The 21014-nt window shown below is 45.9% G+C and overlaps 1 protein-coding gene across 3 annotated transcripts in view; it reads right to left on the reverse strand.

Annotated features, from left to right (window-relative positions):
- LOC147602296 (CD99 antigen-like) overlaps positions 1-16231 on the reverse strand; it is a 34812-nt gene extending 18581 nt beyond the window's left edge. Inside the window, exon 1 of one of the 3 annotated variants that reach the window (XM_086768526.1) lies at positions 16067-16231. In XM_086768526.1, coding sequence (XP_086624652.1) covers positions 16067-16127 — 61 coding nt within the window. In that variant the 5' untranslated portion in view covers positions 16128-16231. The remainder of the gene's footprint in view (positions 1-16066) is intronic. The other 2 variants (XM_086768516.1, XM_086768535.1) reach the window with 2 other exon arrangements.
- Positions 16232-21014: the final 4783 nt, after the last annotated feature.

A 21014-nucleotide genomic window follows, 5' to 3' on the forward strand; every position in this document is an offset into this window, starting at 1 on the left:
TTGGAGATATTGATTTAATTTTTGTTCATTTCTTCTTACCTGTAACTTCGAGAGGACCTGACCACGCTTCAAAACTGCAAAGACCATATACTATGCTTATTGCTGTTTCACCTAAGTACTTGGCCTTACCAAGCATAAATACGTTACTAAAATTAGTGAGTATTTTAATAAAGTATTTTCTAGGAAGCAAATACTAAGTTTACTTTTGGGTAAATTCCAGGACTAATGCAAAACACAATCGGCAGACAGAAGACTAATCTTGTCTGCATTCAAGTGCAGCACACCCTTGATGCAGGCTGCAGGTCTTTGATTAAATATTGCCTAGCCTTACATTATTTAAAGCCTGCATGTTGGTATTTGCACCTGCAAGTGCTAGGCACACTGAAACTTTCAACCTTCTAGGTAACTGCTCTTGAGTTCTTCGTACTCTTCCTTTTAGTAGTCCTAAACCACAGAGGCGTCACTCTGCGGGTGAAGCATGAAGTTACTTGGTATTAGCAACGCCAGTCACCAACTGTGCAGTGTCACCCACCGCTTGGGACCACTGCTGCCACTCTCTTCTCTTGCTTCAACACAGCATCTACATAAGGCAGGCCTGTACTGCCTTTGGTGCATGCAAGGACCATCCTCTGCCCCACTTCCCAAGTCTCAGGTGCTGGCACAATCACCATTCCCCCGGGGAGGCTCATGGAGCAGGCACAACGGGCTGCTCTCCATCACTGCCTTTTCAGAAACCTGTCCCAGGGACTGGACCAGGAGCTCTGAAGCAGTCTTAGGAAACTCTGTTCTCAAATCTCACAAAATGGAGAGGAACCACCAGCATCTTGTTTTGTCTGCATACTTACTTGCTCATACTCTGCACCTCTGGTAGCCTCTTGGATTGGGGCAGGGAGGCACAGAAGGAAAAGCAGTCCCAGAGGGGTACTCGAGGAAAGGGAAGTGCAGCAGCAAGGCTCATCTACAGAAAGGTTAGCGAGATCTGCACTAGATGAAGGATGATAAAATTTTAGCACAAGGAAAAAGGAAATATTAAGATATCAAGATTTGCGATCTGGCAGCCAGTGAAGTAAACGCTCCAAAAATTTCAGTTAGAGTGGTAAAGAATCCCACTCTGATCAAGGGAAAAGAATTTAAATTATAACTTATGATGAATAAGTACATGGAACCTGGCCTTCCATTTAGAAATCTCTTCTTTAAAATAAAATTTAGCTGAAATACACACTTGCAAAGTGCACAGAACTAAGTCAAGAATACCCTTATTTTTACAGCAGTACACCAAAATGATGGCTTGTAGTAATAAGGACTGGTTTATGTCTGCTGGTACTTGTAAGCTACCAGTTTCATTTCACAGCCTGTTTCTTTTACCTTCCTCACTAGAAGCCTTACCAGTTCAAAACAATTTGTATACTAATAGCAAAATTCAAACAAAATCTGTAATCCAGTGTAAAACATTAGCTATGGCTAAAAAAGATTTTTCAGTCTTTTAAATCTGCATACTTTTGCTAAAAGAAAGAAGAGGAAGACTTGGGGTTTTATAATGACAGTTTCCTGTAGGGAAGGCGAGGGTAGAGGAAACTAGACCCAGTACAGTGGTTTGCAATGATTCAGCTCATGTTTAATCCATTCCTCTGAGACTGAATCAGTTCTGGCATTAGTCAACTCATTTTATAACAAAACCTATTGTTCTGCTCAAACTTCAAACGTTGGCATGTTTCAGTAGCACCAAGGACACTTTTCTTCATGCAAGTATTTACCTTTAAAGGATTAACTGAGACAGAGCTGCATCAAGTGACAATTCAGTGGGCCAGGATCTCACAGCTTGTGTTCCACTGCATCACACCAGCATTGGTTTGGAAACGTGTAGGCTAGCTTCAGCCACAGGACACATGATGTAACAGCAGCCTGCTTCTCTGGGAGATGGGGAACACTGGAGAAGGCTCATTCTTTCTACTTCAACTAACTTTGCATCATGTATGCAAAATTACTACCTAAAAAAATATGTTTGAAGGACAGCCACGCACAAAGAGATACTGCATACACCCAAGTCAATGTTATTGGTTTCAGTTGCCCAAACCAAACAGATAAAAAACTAAGTAGACTAATTCAAATCCAACTAAGTGGCAGCCACAGACATATAGCAAGTCAGAAATCTGTCATAGGTTTCGTCAGATGAGGGTTTATGTTTTGTTTCTTGTTAAAAGTAGACCTGTTGGGTTTTTTTACTTTCCATCCTTCACTATTGTTACTTGAGGAACAAGATAAATCTTTCCTTTTGTACCAAGGCTATGTTCTTAGTTGTTCCAATGTGTTCATGTGCTGAGCAAAACATCTGGAACATCTTCACAGTGAAACCTTAAGCATTTCTAATTCAAGTGCATCTTGTGAAAGTACTTCTATTCTGCTATATTTAGACAAAAACTTTTATCAAGAATTCTCCATGTCCACCCTAAGAAATAGTTTCACCATCTCCACTCCGTTTCTGTATCATCTTCTTGCATAAACTGTGCATATTCCAGCGTTATCACTTGCAGGTAGCCATTACACACTGCACTATACATTTACTCATTTTGTAGAACACCACAGGAAAGCCATAGGAGTGGATGGAAAAAAAAAAAATGTCCTCAGGACAGGTAAGGAATTGCAAGCTGAAGGGAGCTGTGCCTGGATAGGACTGGCAGTGGAAACAGTGCCAAAGATGCAATAGCAACACCCAAGGGAAAGGAGTAGAAGAAGCAGTGGGCAGGGAAGAGGAAGAAGCAGACAGAGTCGGAGAGGTCTGGATGTAGTGAAGCTGTCAGCTCACTACAGCCACAAGCTTCAGAGTCACAGCTCTTGCCTGAAGTTTTGAGGAAAAAAAAGCCTACATCTCTGCTTAGTTAGCACAGTAAAGAGCTGACCTTTACAGAAGGGCAAAATAGCAAAAAGGAAAGATGGAAGTTTTTGTGAAAAGGGGAGGGGGGAAGGATGTCGTAAATCAGATTGCAAACTTTCTGGCTAAGACAAGCAGGGACAGTTCTGATACAAAGAAGTGATGTCTGTATAACCATTTGCAATGCCTGGGAGAGAGGGCAGGGAATAGTTGGTGAAGTAACCACTGAATTTGTAGTTCAATCACAGGATGCCTGGCATCCAGGATGTACCGAGAAACACAGAGGCAGAGGTTTCTGGCGTCAAATAGGGAGAACACAGACAGGCATGGACAGCTGGAGACGAGGGAAGAAACAGAAGATTCAAAAGATGAAGATAAAAATATAGAAAAAGATAGCCTTATCCAAAATCTTTCATTATAGACTTCCTCAAACTCTTCCCCCAAACCTTATACCTTATCCTGAAACTTCCTGTTTCTAAATTTAACAAGGACTTGTGTTCCTCCAGGGCTGTCTGCTTTGTCCAACAATAGCATCGGCTCTAATTAAAACTGTATACTACCTCATGCATTCGCCTCACTTATTTTTAATTCAACACATCACACTACTACTACTGTCACCACTAGCCCCTTCCCTTTTCACACAGGTTCAACACTTTCCTCCAAATCACAAGGAAGAAACGAGTCCTGGTAAAATATAAGTCCAACACTGTAATTCCATTTTTTTTCCAGATAGAAAAGGTTCAGAGTATAGTATTTTTGTGGCAGTAATAAAAACAGTAATGCTACAAATACTGCAAGGTGTAACCAGACTTGCAGAATTTGCTGTTTAACAAATTTTTCACTTTCTTTTTTCTTCAAAATATTGGACTTCTTCACAAACAGAAAAGATGCAAACAATATTTTCTGTGGTTAAGCAAAACATAGTTTTATAATTAAAATCTGAGGAGATTTTTATCAATGAAAGATTTACCAATTGACTCAATGGGCATATAATCAAACAGAATTTCTGCTTAATGGAAAGATTAACTTGTATGCTGAGTCATAACATTTACCTGATGAAAGAACAACTGCTATCCTAAAACCAAAGTTTGATTTTGCCTAGATTAAAACTCTTTGGCTCAAAGTGAAACGAGCTTTGCAGATACTTTACACATACATCAAGAGAATACCATTTCTTGTGAAAAATTTTGAAGAAACAAGAGATCCAACAGGAGTTTTACAGGACTCAGGCTATGAGGAAGAAGAGCAGAATTAGCATCCATAGTTAATTAAGAGTTACCTCAGTCAACAGGTTTTTCTTTTACAAGTACAGTTAAAGATGTAATTTCTTAAATGTTTATATGATGTGTACTCTTCACAGGAGACTGAAATATGTATAAAGGAAACCAACTGCATTTGTTATGATGTGTGATGAGATCTGACTTTAAATGTAAATGTTTTCTTTAAAACTGATCTTTTCTCCAAAACATGTGAGAATGATTCCTGCATTTGACATGTTAATTATGTATTTTAAAGGAACTGCTCTATATTTAGAAAAACTATTGTAAACAGGCCTTACACCATAAAGAACTAAGTTCTTGGACTGTCACAGGAATTTGCCTTAATGACTTTTTGGAATTCTTTGTAAAAAAATCTTCTGGATCTTATTCTTCTGGACTCACCAGTCACATCAAATATAGAGACTAAACCAGTTTAAAAGAAGTTTGGGATGAGTTCACTGCAGTAGTTTTTATTTTCAACAGGTGAAAAATGTGCTTTCCTGCAGCAAGCAGGGAAATCTTGCCCAGACTAGAATTTGCAAGCACATAGAGAAAGCAAGACTTTTTTATAAAACAAAGCAAACTAAAACTAGTTTCTATGATACCACACAACCTTCCAAACATCACCTTTTGCAAGTCTGCAGAAAAGCTGACTCAGTGCTGTTGTTGTCACTGCGCGCTTTTGCAAGGCAGCACGGAGACCTCCTGCAGCAGCTGATAAGGTACAGACAGACAGGCAAAGGGCAAGCCACACAAGTTGGAGCACTGTTTCTCTGTACTGGAAAGGGGTAGGAGTGGGTGATAACATGGTAGGACCCCTGTTGACCAAGGAATGACCTACTATGTACCGTGTTCCTTGCAGGGGGTTGGACTAGATGATCTTTAAAAGTCTCTTCCAACCCTAACTGTTCTATGATTCTACGCTGGAGGGAGCGTGCCGTAGGATTAACAGCAAGGCCAGAAATAACATCGAGATTGCAGCAGTATGGCAAATCTTGGGGAAAAATGCCTGGAAAGAATGGGAATTCTGCATGCCTCTGTCCTAGATGCTCAGACTTACACATGCTCCTGAACGGAAAAGGAGAGGGCATAACTGAGTTGAACAGAAAGCCTTTCAGAGATGCAGCATTGCTAGCTGAGGAGTTGTGAGCCCAGGGCAGAGTCAGAGCTCAGTTCGACCATTGCCTTCTGCCGCAGCCTCCAGACCACATACTGTTCTGACAACCCATCTGAATTCTCTGCACTGGGGGAGACCTGCTCCTGACCTGGCAGCAGGTGCCGATAACCGAATTTATTGAGTTGTTTGGGTAAGGTGGCCAGGTGTCACTTAACCTCATGTAGGTCATGCCCTAATGGATACTGGTGCTCAATGCATCTTACTGCCCTTGTGTAGCAGTGATGAATGAGTGGTTACTCACAGAGTAAGTGGAGAAGACACATACCTACCTTTGGTGGAAGAGAGCTGCAGTTTGAATAGATAAGACTGGTAGTCCCTACCTGTTGCCATTGCCCCTGCTCTCCTTGGGCTTGACTTTCCTGGCCACTGTAGATGGACAGATGAGACAGAAAGGCATTGGGCTTTTGGTATAGGCAGTGTGGTTTGTACAGGAGGGAACCAGCTACAGGGTTCTACTGATCCCAGCAACGTTGCATGCACTTATAGAGACCCAGTCATTCTTCCCTTCGCAACCTAAATAACTTGCTGAAAGAGCTACTGAACTGATTAAGGGGCTGCTGCTGAGATTTAGAAAATAATTAGTAACTGATTCCCTGGAAAAAAACAAGGGGAGGCGGGCTCTCAAACATATTTTCCTTACAACAGTCCTGTTCGGCCTGTCCAGAAGCATACTGGAGAATGACAGTTAGCAACAGACGTCAACAGCTTTAAATGACACAGCCTCTGCATTAGTAGTACAGCTGTAGTTCCAGGCATGCTGCAGCTCTTGCACGAGCCAGAAACCAAAAAATATACCCGGTATGTTACATCTGATGTTGCAAATGCTTTCTTTTCAATCCCTCTGAAGAAGCAGGACCCCAATTACCTTCATCTGGAATGGTATGCAGTACGTCTGGAACTGCCTGTTGCAAGGCGTGGAAACACAGTCCTACCATATGCCATGGTGTTATCCACAAAACTTGAAAGCAACATATCTCTAGAGAATTTTTCCACTGCACTGATGATCTATTGATTAGTACTCAAACTACTAAGTAATGAACAACAGCTAATCTTTACCTTTCCCAAGACCCGTGGCCAGACTGAACTCCTCTGGCTATAAAATGCCCCAGGATATGATGAGTTATATGCTGAAAATAAGCAATGGAGTTTGTTTACTTATGGATCCTGTAAAATCACAGCATGAAACAAGGCTCCAAGCAGGCTGCAGCCCCTCCACAGGGGAGGCTGCCCCCTGCAAAGGAACAAGAGGCTGCCATCAGTTTCCAGAAGTAATGGCCTTCAGAGTCGCCTTGGAGCACACTCAGGAGCATCGGTGGCCCTGAGTATACATATACAGACTCCTCAGCGATCACTAATGCGGTGCAGAAATGACTTAAAGACTGGAATCATGATAACCAGCAGCAGTGAGGAAAACCACTTTTAGTAGCAGAAGAATGGAAAGTAATACAACAGCTACTCTGAGAAACATTTCCTTGAACACATGGTGTTAATGCCCATATCTGAAATTCAAAGATAATTTGAGAAACATAATAACCAGGCTGACAAGCTAGCTCAACTTGCTGGTGTAGCTTCAGGGTGTGAGCACAGAGGAAAGCTATTTTTAGCCAGGTGTCTCAGGAAGCCATAGTGCAAGCAACTAGGCAGTGAGAGATCTGTGGAATAATACGACGCACGTGGAAAGTATGAATGATGAACCAGGATGTGCGACGGGAGAAAGGGAAGTTTGAAGAAGCCTGGCAAGAAGATCGCCCCCCTTCTCTCCAGCAACACCAGCAGGCACTGTGTTCTCGCTGTGGCAAGGCTAGAAATGGGTTTCTAGAAGCTTTTCTACTTGAAAAGAAAATGCAGGCAGCACTCTAGACGGAACAAACAAACTTATTTGTTGGCATGATGGAATGCAGCCTTGGCTAGACTTAGATAGCAGTAGTCATTTCAAAACCACAGCTGTCCAAGAATGAGGGGAAGATTGCAGAGCAGAGTGGGTGTATCATATTCCCTCTAATCTCCAGACATCTGGAAAGGTAGAACCAATACAATGGCTTACTTGAAACTGCACTCCAGGGAAAAGGAATTTCACCTCTACAAAGCTGGGGAGGAGCTAGTTAACATAAGAGTAAGAATTCATCATAGCAGCCCTGTAGAAAAACCATTTACCCCAAGTTCAGCTGGGTGACAAAGTACCAGCCAGCCCTGGGGACACCAGAATTGAGACACAGGTTCATGTCTATCCTCCTGTAACAATTGAAATCCCTAAGGAAGAAGTCCTTATCACTTGAGGACTAGGAATTACCTACTAGGTGGCCTTTGGAAAAGCGACAATTAAATTAAGTATGTGCTGTTACAGATGATAAATAATCCTATTTTACTTCATAAACTATGCCGTGTGTTTTGGACACACAAGACTTATGTCTCTACAGGCAAGATGTACGTCTAAACAGCTCCTAGGTACATGTTGCTCAAGGATGTACGGGGCCTGAACTGGGTAGGATTTCAGCAGCAGAGGGCTGCAGGGTGCCCTGTCTGAGAAGAGGCCATGAACTGCCCTGCACTGCTTACAATTGCATCCGGTTGGTACTGACACCAATGGCGCACACCAAACCTTCAACTGGTCTGAGAGTATTGCTGCTTGAACAATGTAAAAAAGAGCATCAGCCAGCAGTGATGGGAGACAAGTGAGGAGATGGTCTGAGGGACTGGCAGAGGGAGAGGCTGCAGAGGGGACACATGGCTGGAGGTGTTCCTACCAGTTCCAACAGTGTACGTCCCTGAGGAACTGCAGCTATGAGCAACATGCATCAGGGCAAGGACACCCTGAGGGATTGCATCTGTGGGCCACTCACATCAGAGCAGTGACAGCCCTGAGGGACCATAAGCGACCCTCACTGGGGCAGGGACACCAAAAAGCAAAGAGAAGCAGAGGAAAATCAGCAGGAAGCAAGGAAGAGCAGCAGAAGGAAGCCATTAAGCTTACAACCTTCCTGCTCTGCCCGTCACCTCACCGAAGGAGCAGTGGATGGGCTGAGCACAACCTGCAGCAAAAAACAGGGAAGCCAATATGGGGTGGGTAGGGGTGTTTGGCTTAAGTTGAAAGGAGGGAAAGGGGAGGACTTTAGGGTTTTGATTTTCTTTCTCTCAGTTCCCAAATTCAGGACTAGAAGTTTGTGTTAACTAACAGTAAGCTAATTTAAGTAGAAGTTCCCCAAGTTGAGACTGTTTTGCTCATAACACTCTCTCAAAATGCTTTTATTAGACTCCAGAGAGTAGACTCCCATGCCAGTGCATGGAAAAGTAATCTGGCTAAAAGAAAGAGGCTTGCCCCAAGCACGATGATCTTAACTGATGAAGATAACAATTATTACTGCATTTCACTAACACAGCTGTCGCCTGATGAAATACAAGTTGATTGCAGTGAGAGGTTCAAGACAGCAAGAGTTAAAGCAGAGTCCTTTCTCAAGCACAGACGATCCCATCACATGCATCACAGTAACATCAGGAAAATATTGAAATTGGTCTTGGCTGGATGGCAGTAGACTGAGTCACGCTTAACTCTCGCCAAGTTAAATCACTGTAACTACGGAAAGCTTAAGTGATGTCATTTTGATGCAGCAGTGCAGTGGCCATTTTATATAAATAACACGTTTTTAAAAAACCCTCTTAACCTTTTCAAATTAGACGAAATAGAAAGATGGAGAAACATGTGCTGCACTTTTCAAGTTCATGCTGCCATGTACGCACACTAGCACTGCTATTAAAATTCTTTAACTGAAAGAAAGTTGTGTGGTTGGGTTTTGTTTTGTTTGGGTAGGTTTTTTGTTGCTGTTGTTTGTTTAGTGGGTTTTAAAAAAAAAAAAAAATCAGATTTAAAAGGCAAACAACTCCAGAGCCCACAAAGCAGAGCTCAGTCTCCAGGAGTCTCTGCACTACCTCCCAGATGAAAACTCTGTCTACTAGATTACAGACAGGCTCATTTCACCATCTTTCATCCAAGTAGTCACCTTTCCCAACACTGACTTGTCTCAACAAGAAGTCAGCGGCACAACTGTTTCCTCATAGCACTGTGATTACAGCGATCTTATAAATAAGGGATCTCCACTTGTAATTCCCCTTAGGCTACTGATCTTACAACATAGATACCTCAGCTTCCAGCATGTATTTTGCTCACCTCCCTGTGTTTCTTGTGGCAATTGCGTTTTAATCAACAAGCTCTACTCAATTCTTGCAAAGGATACTCACAGCATATATTCCTGAGTCCTCAGTAAGCAGACAGCTTTGCAGGCCTTGATCTTTCTACAGTAGATAAGGGAAACTTTTGAGCCTTGTGTCTGTGTTCACCAGTTTTCTGCCACTTGTCATGTATAGATTTTTTTGTTTAATTTTCCTTCTGCTGTGCTTTTTATGTAAATTGTACAGAAGATCTGCTGTCTATATATTTTTCCTGTTGTATTTTTAAAACCAGATGCCTAAAATTAGACGCTGGGCTAACCTGGTGGTTTTGCAGATGTAAAATGGCCGAGCCAGTCTCGCACGAAGCCTCCTGCCCCCACCTCATTTCCACTGCATGATACTGGGCCCTGCCACTCCCTCGCGCTGGCTCTAGCACCCATCAAATGTGCCGCAGAGCAAACTCAATGCATCAGATTAGTCACTCGCTGCCTTATCAAGCTGAATCATCTCAGTACGGGCCCCGATGGGCACCAGACCAAACACGAGAGGAAATGGAGAGATCCCATTCCTCAGCAGGGCCAAACTGTCAGACTGCCTATGGAAACTGATGATATAAAAACTCACATTCGACCTTCCTCTGGATCCAGCCCCAATGACACCTATTTAGATATTCAGATATTTAGACAAAGCTGGAATTTTCCAACTTTGCCTGACTTGCAGAGCTCACGCTTGGCAAATGAGACAACACCTGAATACCAGTTTTGAGATTAAAACTGCAAGCTCCTTTTCTAAGCAAGCTCAAATAACAAAGTTGCTTAATAATACATTCAAATCCTCAAGATTTGAATTGCATCCAACCCATCTCATCCAGAAGTTCTCAGTCCTGAGGCACAGAGCGGTCCCACTTGAATCAGGAAAGCAAGCAGTCCCAGTGAAATTAGCCCCCTCCAAACCATCGCACAGCAGCTGAACTGCTTAGAAGGTAAGATCCTTAACTTTCTATAGCAGTTTTATAGCAAATGCAGACCACAGATAGCCTATCAACAGTGAAATTAAAATTTTCAGAAGTATGTAATTCAGAATTTGCCTTTATTTTAATTCAAGATTGCACCACCACAAATCTGAAATTCCCCTGAAGGGCCCCACCCTCCCCAGGCTGACATTCTCAGCGGTTCTTGAATTCCTACTCATTTTGTGTAAGGAAAAAAGTGTCCAGATGAGTCATAACCTACCTATTTGCTTGTATTTTCAGCATTAACCAGTACACAGATACATTAATCAGCTTTTTAAGAGCAATCTGTTAAAAATGTGGCATCCTTTTCCTTAGGATCAACACTGCCCTGAAGGCAGATTTTGTGCAACTTTACCTCCAGCAAAGCAAAAACTGGATGGACTCTTCTCACCTCCAAAGTTCCTGTCAGCAAGTTTAGAAAGACTAGTTTTGAGTGAGTCCAAATATTTCCACCTTGTAAGAGCATCACCCCAAAGATCCTGCTGTCCATGACCATGAGGATTGCTTGCAGAGGTAGAGGAGCAGGTTTTCATAGAATCACAGAATATTTAAGGTTGGAAAAGACCTCTAAGATGATCAAGTCCAACCATCAACCTAACACCACCACGTCCATTAAACCATGTCCTGCAGTGGCACATCTATGTGTTTTTTGAACACCTCCAGGGATGGTGACTCCACCACTTCCCTGGGCAGCCTGTTCCAGTGCCTGACCACTCTTTCAGTAAATAAAATTTTCCTAATATCCAACCTAAACCTCCCCAGACGCAACTTGAGGGCTTCCTGATACAAGCCAGGATGCTGTTGGCCTTCTTGGCCACCTGGCCACACTGCTGGCTCACGTTCAGCCAGCTGCCTACTAGCACCCCCAGGTCCCTTTCAGCCAGGCAGCTTTCCAGCCACTCTTCCCCAAGCCTGTAGCGTTGCAGTTATGACCACAGTGCAGGACCTGGCACTTGGCCTTGTTGAACCTCATACAAGTCACCTCGACCCATCAATCCAGCCTGTCCAGATCCCTCTGCAGAGCTTTCCTACCCTCAAGCAGATTGCTACTCCCACCCAATCTGGTGTTACCTGCAAACTTACTGAGGAAGTACTCAATCCCCCCATTCAGATCATTGATGAAAACGTTAAACAAGACTGGCCCCAAAACTGAGACCCAGGGAACATCGCTTGTGACCAGCCACCACCTGGATTTAACTCCGTTCACCACAACTCTCTGGGCTTGGACATCCAGCCAGTTTTTAACCCATCGCAGGGTACACCTGTCCAAGCCATGAGCCACCAGCTTCTTTAGGAGAATGCTGTGGGAGATGGTATCAAAGGCTTTGCTAAGTCCAGGTAGATAACATACACATATGGCTTCACTAGGTGGGTCACATGGTCATAGAAGGAGATGAGTTTGGTCAAGCAGGACCTGCGCTTTGTGAAACCATGCTGGCTGGGCCTGATCCCCTGCTTGTCCTGCACATGCCAGGCGAGCACACTCAAGATTAACTGCTCCACAATCCTTCCCAGCACTGAGATCAGGCTGACAGGCCTGCAGTTCCCCGGATCCTCCTTCCAGCCCTTCTTGTAGATGAGCGTCACACTGACAACCCTCCAGTCATCTGGGACATCCCCTGTTAACCAGGACTGCTGATAAACGATGGAGAATGGCTTGGCAAGCTCCTCCGTCAGCTCCCTCTGTACCCTCGGGTGGATCCCATCCGGTCCCATAGACTCGTGCGTGTCCTGGTGGCACAGCAGGTCACTAACTGCTTCCTCCTGGACTGTGGGGGATTCATTCTGCTCTCTGTCCCCATCTTCCAGCTTAGGGGGCTGAACACCCTGGGGATAACTGGTCTTACTGTTAAATACTGAGGCAAAGAAGGCATTAAGTATCCCAGCCTTTTCCTCATCCTTGCTGACAATGTTCCCCCCTGCATCCAGTAAAGGGTGGGGATTCTCTTTGGCTCTCTTTTTGTTGTTAATGTATTTGTAAAAACACTTATTATTCTTAACAACAGTGGCCAGGCTGAGTTCTAGCTGGGCTTTTGCCTTTCTAATTTTCTCTCTGTATGACCTAAAGAATTCCCTGTACTCTTCTTGAGTTGCCTGTCCCTTCTTCCAAGAGTGGTAGACTCTCCTTTTTTCCTTGAGTCCTAGCAAAAGCTGCCTGTTCAGCCAGGCCAGTCGTCTCCCCTGCCAGTTCGTCTTACAGAACATGGGGACATTCTGCTCCTGCGTCTTTAAGATTTCCTTCCTGAAGAAGGCCCAGCCTTCCTGGACCCCTTTGCCCTTCAGCACTGCCTCCCAAGGGACTCTATGAACAGGCCAAAGTCTACCCTCCAGAAGTCCATGCTAGTGGTTTTGCTGGCTCCTCTCCTTACTGCTCCATCAATAGAAAACTCTATAATTTCACGGTTGTTAAGCCCAAGATGGCCTCCAGCCATCACATTTCCCACCAGCCCTTCTCTGTAAACAGCAGGTCAAGCAAGGCACCTTCCCTGGTAGGCTCACTTACCAGCTGTGCCAGGAAGTTATCTTCCACACACTCCAGGAACCTCCTAGACTGTTTCCTCTCAGCTGTGTTGCATTTTCAGCAGATGACCAGTAAGGTGGACGAGAACAAGGACTAGCGATCATGAGACTTCTGCCAGCTGCTTGTAGAATGCTTCATCTACCTCTTCATCCTGGTTGGGTGGTCTATAACAGTCTCCCAGCAGGATATCTGCCTCCTTGGTCTTCCCCTCCATCCTTACCCATAAGCATTCAACCTTACCATCACCATCACTGAGGTCTATGTAATCAAAACACTCCCTGACATATAGAGCCACCTCACCGCCTCTCCTTCCTTGCCCATCCCTTCTGAAGAGCTTCTAGCCATCCATTGCAGCACTCCAGTCATGAGAGTCTTCCCACCACATTTTTGTGATGGCAACTAAGTCATAGATATCCCACTGCACAATGGCTTCCAGCTTCTCCTGCTTGTTGCCTATGCTGCATGCATTGGTGTAAATGCACTTGAGCTGGGCTATTGATTTCACCCCCAACCTTGGCACATCACCCTAAGGCTGCTCTCTAGGGAGCTCGCTTGCATCCTCTTCCCCCTTTGAGACCAGTTTAAAGCCCTCTCAGTTAGCCCCACCAGCTCATGGGTGAGAATCCTGTCAGAGACAGCCAAACTCCGTCTGTCGCTAGCAGGCCTGGTGCTGTGCAAACCTCCCCATGATAAAAAAAAAAAAAACAGAATTCTACTGATGGCACCAGCCCCTGAGCCACACATTAATCAGTTCAGTTTTCCTGTTCCTCTCAGTATACTTCCCTGCCACTGACAGGACTGAGGAAAATACAACCTGTGCTCCTGATCCCTCAACCAATCGCCCCAGTGCCCTGAAGTCCCTTTTGATAGCTCTTGAGCTGGCTTCTCTCCACAACCTCACCGCTGCCAACCTGGACAACCAATAGTGCGTAATAATCAGAGGGGCGTACCAGACTAGGAAGTTCCCTAGTAATGTCTCTGACCCGGGCCCCCGGGAGCAGCAGACTTCCCTGTGGGATGGGTCTGGTCAGCATATCAGGCCCTCTGTTCCCTTCAGAAGGGAATCACCTATGACAATTACCCTCCTTTTTTCTTAACAGTGGCAGTCACAACGCGTGGGGCTCACCCTAGGCAACCCCCTGCATAGACTTTCACCTACACCTTCATTTGCCTGGCCCTCAAGTTCCAGAGCCCATATATGTTGTGCAAGGGCAATTGGGAAAGTGAGGGAGGCCGGGAGGGGATTCGCCTGCTGCCACAAGCAGGGATCTGTTTCCATTCCCCTCCGTCTCTTAGGTCCCCTCCTTCTGCATAGCGGCAAGAGGACAGGGGATCCTCTGCTCCTCATGGAGCCTCCATCCGCTGCCGTGCCCTCAGGGATGGTAGGGTGTGGCTCCACCGATCTGCCTCCCTCTTGCACTCCCTGATACTCCTCAGCCTTTCCACTTCCTCTTTCAGCTCTGCCACGGGGCTGAGCAGATCATCCACTCAGTCGCACCAAAACCAGCTGTTATTCCAGTACGAGTGACAGGCTCAGGCACTCCCTGCAGCCGGAGGCCTGGACAACTGCGTGTTTGCACGGGAGCACTGTCTGGGTCGCCACATTCCTTCCGGCGATGGCCTTTGGGCGAGTGGAAAGCATAGCGGAGTCCCCTCCTGGGAGGGCAGTGACCACCAGTTGGGTTCTTGCTGGGGCCAGGAGAGGGGACTGCACCCTGCCCACGGGCCCTAACTGACATGCCACACCCTGTTCACCGTGTTCCTTGTGGGCTCCGGTGTGCGAGGGGGGTTTGCTACTTGGTTTGGTCACTCTTGTCCAGCTCCTCAGGGGCTCACTCTTGCCCACTTGAGGAGGGGGGAGGGGAGCGGCAGCCTGAATAATCTGTTCAGTTTAAAGGCGGTTACTGTGAAATTGTACTGTTTTTCCAAGGGCTCAGCTTTGCTAACCCAGCAGTAAAGACCGCAGTAAGGCCACAGCAGAAGAATGGAATTCAAACAGGCTCAAAGCCAAACTGCTTATCGAGCGTCCTGCATGAGAAATCTACAGCTTCCAGTCAAAGCCAGGAACAGGTATTTTTCCTTCTCTCTTACAGTGAAGAGACAGATATTTAAGTTTTGAGATGTTGCTTTTACAAAGCAGCCGAAAGAAAACACTAGGCATAGCACCACGTATGCTTATTAACATGGTAAAAAAAAAAAAAAAAAAAAAGTTTCTTAGAAATGAGTCATACAACTGACAGCTGGCACTGCATATTCCATGTGTTCCCGAGAAAAACCCGGTATTGGAAACTTTGTTACTTTTCTCCCTGCCCAGACCATTTCCTTATACCAGATACGAACGTGCTATTTACATACACACCGTTTTGGTCAGCGTTCAAGAAAATCGTTTCGGTCAGGCTTCAAGAAAATCGTCCCTGACACACAGCCCTGAGAAACTTCTCAGAAAATACACTGACGCTGCCGTGTTTTACCCTGCTGTTTTGCCACGATAATATTTTTTTTTTAAAAAAAAAAAAAAAGGCTACTGATGTGACGGCAGACTTTATGGCGAGTAACCCTCTGATGCCCTGGAATCGCCGTAACTCCGCTTTCTTTCCTAAAATGGAAGCCGAGCTCCCGCAGAGCTCCCCGCCGCCCCGAACCCCCCTCCGCGCCTCCTGCAGGGACCCCCCTGCACCCAAGGGCCCCCCCGGGGCCAGCACCGCGTATCCACCGAAGAGATTAAACACAAGACGGGGCTTCCAGCGCGGGAGGCGGGCAGAAAGCCCTGGAATACTTTTGCAGTTAGTTTTTTTTTTAAACAAACAAACAAACAAACCCCAACCAAACACCAAAACCTACAAAAATAACCCAAAGAAGGGCTGGAGGGGGAGACCGCCCTGTCCCGGCCGCGGCTCTTTTCGTCCCCGCGGCTGCTCCGCCACCCTCTCCCCCTCGCCGCGTCCGTGCCGAGCGGCAGCGCCCGGCCCCCCGTCCCAGGGACGGAGGGCAGGGGAGCGGTCCCCACCCACAACCCCGGAGGGGCGGCGGGACCTGCCGCCCACCCTTCCTCCTTCCTTCTCACCTCTGACAGGGACCAGGAGGGCGAGAAGCACCGCCAAGGGAAGGAGCCTCCACCGCGGCATAGCTGCTCGTCCCGCACACGCCGCCCGCTCCCTGACAGCCGCTCCCAGCACCGCCGCCGCTCCCGCCTGGCCGAAGGGCGGCAACGCCCCGCCCCGCCCGCCTAGGCTGGGTGTGCCGAGCTGCCGGGCTGGGCTGAGCCGAGCCGTGCCGGACCGCCCTCGCCCACCTCCTCCTTCCCCAGCGGCGACGGGGACGGCGCCCGCCCCTCCCCGCCGGGGTCGCTCCTCCCGGGCCGGAGCCGCCCCCTCCTGCCCCGCCTGACAGCGCGGCGGCAGCGCGGGGCGGGGGGCGGCGGTGGGAAGCGGGCCTGTCCTCGCGCGTGGCGGAGGTAGCGGAGCTCCTGTGGCTGTAGGTGGGGCGCGGCCGTTGGGCGGCCGTTACCCGCCATTGCCGAGGGCGGCGGCGGAGCCCCATTCCCCAGCGGGCTGGAGGCGTCGGGCGGAGGCCGGGAGCCGGCTTTTCCGTGTGGGCCGAGCCGAGTCGTCCCGGTTGCGGCGGGCTGGAGAAGGAACAGGGCTTCGGGGCGTGCGGGTTGATGCCGCTCAGCCCTGACCGCTCCTGCTCTGCCTGCCTGCAAAAAAAAAAACCAGGGGCACCGGACCAACGAGCCCCGAAAGGAGTCCCCGTTTGCTGGGCGGAATGAGCTGGGACTGGCCACAAGTTTTAATAGCGGAGACTGCACGCTCTTGCAGTGCTGCCTTCTCTTCACCCAGGCACTTTCTTTTCCTCGGGAAAAGTTGTCTGACACTGAACATGCCAGGACACTTAATAATCTTGCCCATAGCAAGCTTGATTTTCTTCCAGTAGGACAGAAAAATCAGTAAAACGGCTTTGAGTTTTGTATTTGTAAGCAATGCCACACCTGGCCCATGTCTGAAGGGTACAAATAAAACCCCGTGGGCAGCATGACACTAAGTTTTCCTGAGTAATTTTGCTGGCATGGGAAGATGAATGTCAAAGATCCTGTTTTTATAGAAATCCTTTTCTAATGGCCATTTCGTGTCCTGTATGAGACGATTTGGGAGTGCTGGTGGACAACAAGCTTAACATGAGCCGGCAATGTGCCCTTGCGGCCCAGAAGGCCAACCGCATCCTGGGCTGCATCAAGAGGAGCGTGGCCAGCAGGTCGAGGGAGGTGATTCTCCCCCTCTACTCTGCCCTGGTGAGACCCCACCTGGAATACTGTGTCCAGTTCTGGAGCCCCCAACACAAGAAGGACATGGACCAGTTGGAGAAGGTCCAGAGGAGACCCACAAAGATGATAAAAGGGCTGGAGCACCTCTCCTATGAGGACAGGCTGAGAGAGTTGGGGCTGTTCAGCCTGGAGAAGAGGAGGCTCCGGGGAGACCTGATAGCGGTCTTCCAGAACCTCAAGGGGGCCTACAAGAAAGGCAGGGAGAGGCTGTTCAGTAGGGCCTGTTGTGATAGGATGAGGGGTAATGGTTTTAAAACAGAGGCAGGTAGATTTAGATTGGATATTAGGAAAAATTTTTTTACAATGAGGGTTTAGAACACTGGAACAGGTTGCCCAGAGAGGTGGTGGATGCCCCATCCCTGGAAACCTTCAAGGCCAGGTTGGATGGGCCTCTGAGCAACCTGATCTAGTTGGGGATATCCCTGCTCCTTATAGGGGCATTGGACTAGATGACCTTTGAAGGTCCCTTCCAACCCTAACTATTCTATGATTTTATGATTTCGGCTGAGGGCCGGTCAGTCCCCCAGGTGCTGTCGTAGCAGCCTGCAGTGCTTCTGCTGCGGGTCGGGGTGGGAACCGTGTCGACACAGTTGTGCTGAGCTATGCTCAGGGGCACGTGTCACAAAAACACCTCTCCCGAATCCTGATTTTCCACTTTCCAAGCGTGTGCCAGTTATTGACTGGATAATAAATAGTTCAGTGACGCACAGGCTGGGACTGAGAAAGTAACTGGTGGTGGGCGGCTGACTTGGATTCACTGGTCGTAGGCCTAAACCTTCCTCGGAGAGGTCTATGTCTTTCCTCTAGCACTTGTAGGACCTTGCCAGCTGGAAAAGTGGAAAGTCACAGAGTCAGTGAATCACTGTCACCAGTGCATAAATTGATAGTAATATTTTTTCCTCCTTGATGGTGCCTAGTCAAGTAATTTTTAGATTTAACCTGAGGCAATGAAGAGTTTCACTGCAGTAATAAACTTAAACACACTTAATCTTAAAATTAGGCTGCATTTTAAATTAAGGATAAGCTTTTCTTTTAAAATATTTGAGTTTTGCAGTAGTACTGCAGAGCCCATTGAGAACTGTAGTCAGAAGGGCCCGAACAGCAGGAGGTCATTATCATTTAAGAAGCCAACATTACATCGTTGTTAGCAGCTTCCTTTTTTTCTGGACTTCAAGCCTAGGAGGTAAGATTGAATATATGCACATGCAGTGTGTAACGCAGCAGTATAGATCAGTCGTTAATGCTTTGTGCACATACACAGGAAATTATTAATGTTGCTGAAAGGATGTCCTTTAACAGAGTGTTTGTTTATAGCTGTTGTTAAGCATCATCTAAGAAGTTGCTCTCGTGACAAAAAGACCAAGAATCGGTCCTCAAAGTAGTGCGCACTTCTCTATTTAATCACGTCATACAAAACCACTTTTTTTTTTCAGGATTGCAGAACTAACAGAGAAATCTAGGTGTCTCACTGGAATTGCCACGTCAGATCAGGGCTCTTTAGCTTCCTGTTTCCAAAATAAGTCTTTATCAAAGTTACCATCTTCAGATGAGGTAAGAGCAACCTTATGTTAGAACAGATGTGAAATAACTGCGCTTTGCACTAGAGCTAGTCGTTTCCACTTGGCTTGATCCATGAGGCAGGGGTTTGCGAGCGTGAGCCACTTCACAGCTAATAAATTTTCCAGATTTATTAATATCAGGTAATTTTTAATCAGTGTTACTAATCTTTTGATCTGAAGATTTCACGGACCTCTTGTGAAAATTAGTTTCATTATTTGTGGTTACCGGCTCTTCTATGCATGGAACTTTCATTAGAAAAAACCCCAAGCTTTGTCATTTCAGATGTAAAACCAACTCATCTGTAAAAATAAAAATGATTTAATACTAGGGCTGCTTATCTGATTGTGTGAGTAATATGCATAATCCAAGACCTACTTCTTCCGATAGCATCTGTCTTTGGCTCACTTAGCCTTCGATGGTTGTCCTAGCAGGTCTTTCACTCTGTGCCTTTCGCCTGTAGCCTTTGCCAGGAAGCCTCTGCAAACAGCTTTGGTGTTTGCCTGATCTAAGGATGCCTCGGAAAGAGAGAAGGTTACGTCAAGACTTATTTCTAAAGAACAGGATCTTTAAAAGACATGCACAGTCTATGATTTGGTCTGGAGAAAAAGATGACTTATACAGCAGCACAGTGAGGGCTGGAACTTGTAAACCCGGATGAAACTGTTCAAACTTGAACAAACTCAGTGATGTGAGCAGCTAAAGAGCTGCCTTTGCATCTGTCTGTGAGCTATGAAGATAAATGCTCCTTCTTCTCAGTTTCTTTCAATTCCTCTTCCAAAGTAAGATTCTTGCAGCTCTTATCCTGCCTTGGCATAATATTTTGTCCCTTTTACCTATGAACTCTCAACCTTCCCAGAAACAGCATAGCTCCTCAGATGTTCAAAGAAGCAAAGGAAAGACAAATAGCTTTTTATTTACTAAAAGCAAAGTCTTCATGGAGCCATTAAAACCTTACTGTTCTGTCTGCCAAGGATGCCTTTTGGAAGAAAAGGTCCACAGCCACTGCCAGCGGATGGTGAGGCAGACAGGCAAAGAGACAGCACTAAGGAAAAAAGAAAGGAGATCGGCAGTACTGACAATAGAAAAATCTGTTCTTTGATGCAAACCTGCGTTTGGTTACTATGACAAAGTTGGTATGAATATGAAAACAAGCCTGGAAATTATGTTGCCCTTTTTTTGGTTTTACTATTCACCAGAATGTGGCAATGCTCTGTGATGATGCTTCCTCTTTCAGGTGCAATGTTTCTAACACCAAGACAACTCATATATAAGAAGTATATTTAGGTGCGTTGATGTTGTGGTTGTGGCCTCATCTAACAACATGTATTGGAAAGCTATTTGCTAGAAGCATCTGTTATTTTTTTTCATCAATTGGAAATCAAACTGAAGGGCAGAGTTTCAGTGCACCTTTCCATCATTCCATCTATTGCAGCATTGGTTCTGTTCTTTATGTTTCTTCTTGGTGTGAGGATATAAAGGTACACATTTATCTTCATTTTTAAATAAAAGTCAAACATGTGAAACCTTATTTTCTCCCAGTGTTTTCCTAGTTGAGCTGTGAGAAGGAGAAGGGGCTGGTTGCACCAGCAAAGTTTCCTGTAAATAAGTGTAGTATTTTAGCAGCAGGTTTAAGTTTTAGGGCCACAAACAAACTCATATGGTATAGTCAGTCAATAAAATAATGAAATTATTTTAAAATAATGAAATATAAAGCATGTATTGCAAACATAGTTAAGACCCATTTGATCTTTGGTTAAAGATTATAAAAACTGCATCAGGTTTGGGGTTTTTTTTTGTTGGTTTGGGGTTTGTTATTTTGTTTTGTTTTTTTTTTTAAGAAGCAGCAGTATTATTTCCAGTTCTAAGAGTATATCCAAATGAGCCAAAGAGGCTTCAGAATCTGCTGCGTAACCTCTGCTGGCTCCCCTCTTGTGTGCGATTTTCTGATGCTCTCTGCTTTGCAGGACAGAAGAGACATCGAGACATTGCAGCCTAAGGGTTTCTTCCTAAGGAAACAAACTAGATACCTCTACAACCAGCCTGCTCAGTAACAAAGATCATTTCAGAATGGAGTTTCCGTGGAAGATACATAGATCCTGAACAACCTCTGCAAAGGCCAATTAGTTAGTCT

Source organism: Chlamydotis macqueenii, chromosome 1, assembly GCF_036417535.1.
Source record: "Chlamydotis macqueenii isolate bChlMac1 chromosome 1, bChlMac1.mat, whole genome shotgun sequence".
Taxonomy (NCBI): domain Eukaryota; kingdom Metazoa; phylum Chordata; class Aves; order Otidiformes; family Otididae; genus Chlamydotis; species Chlamydotis macqueenii.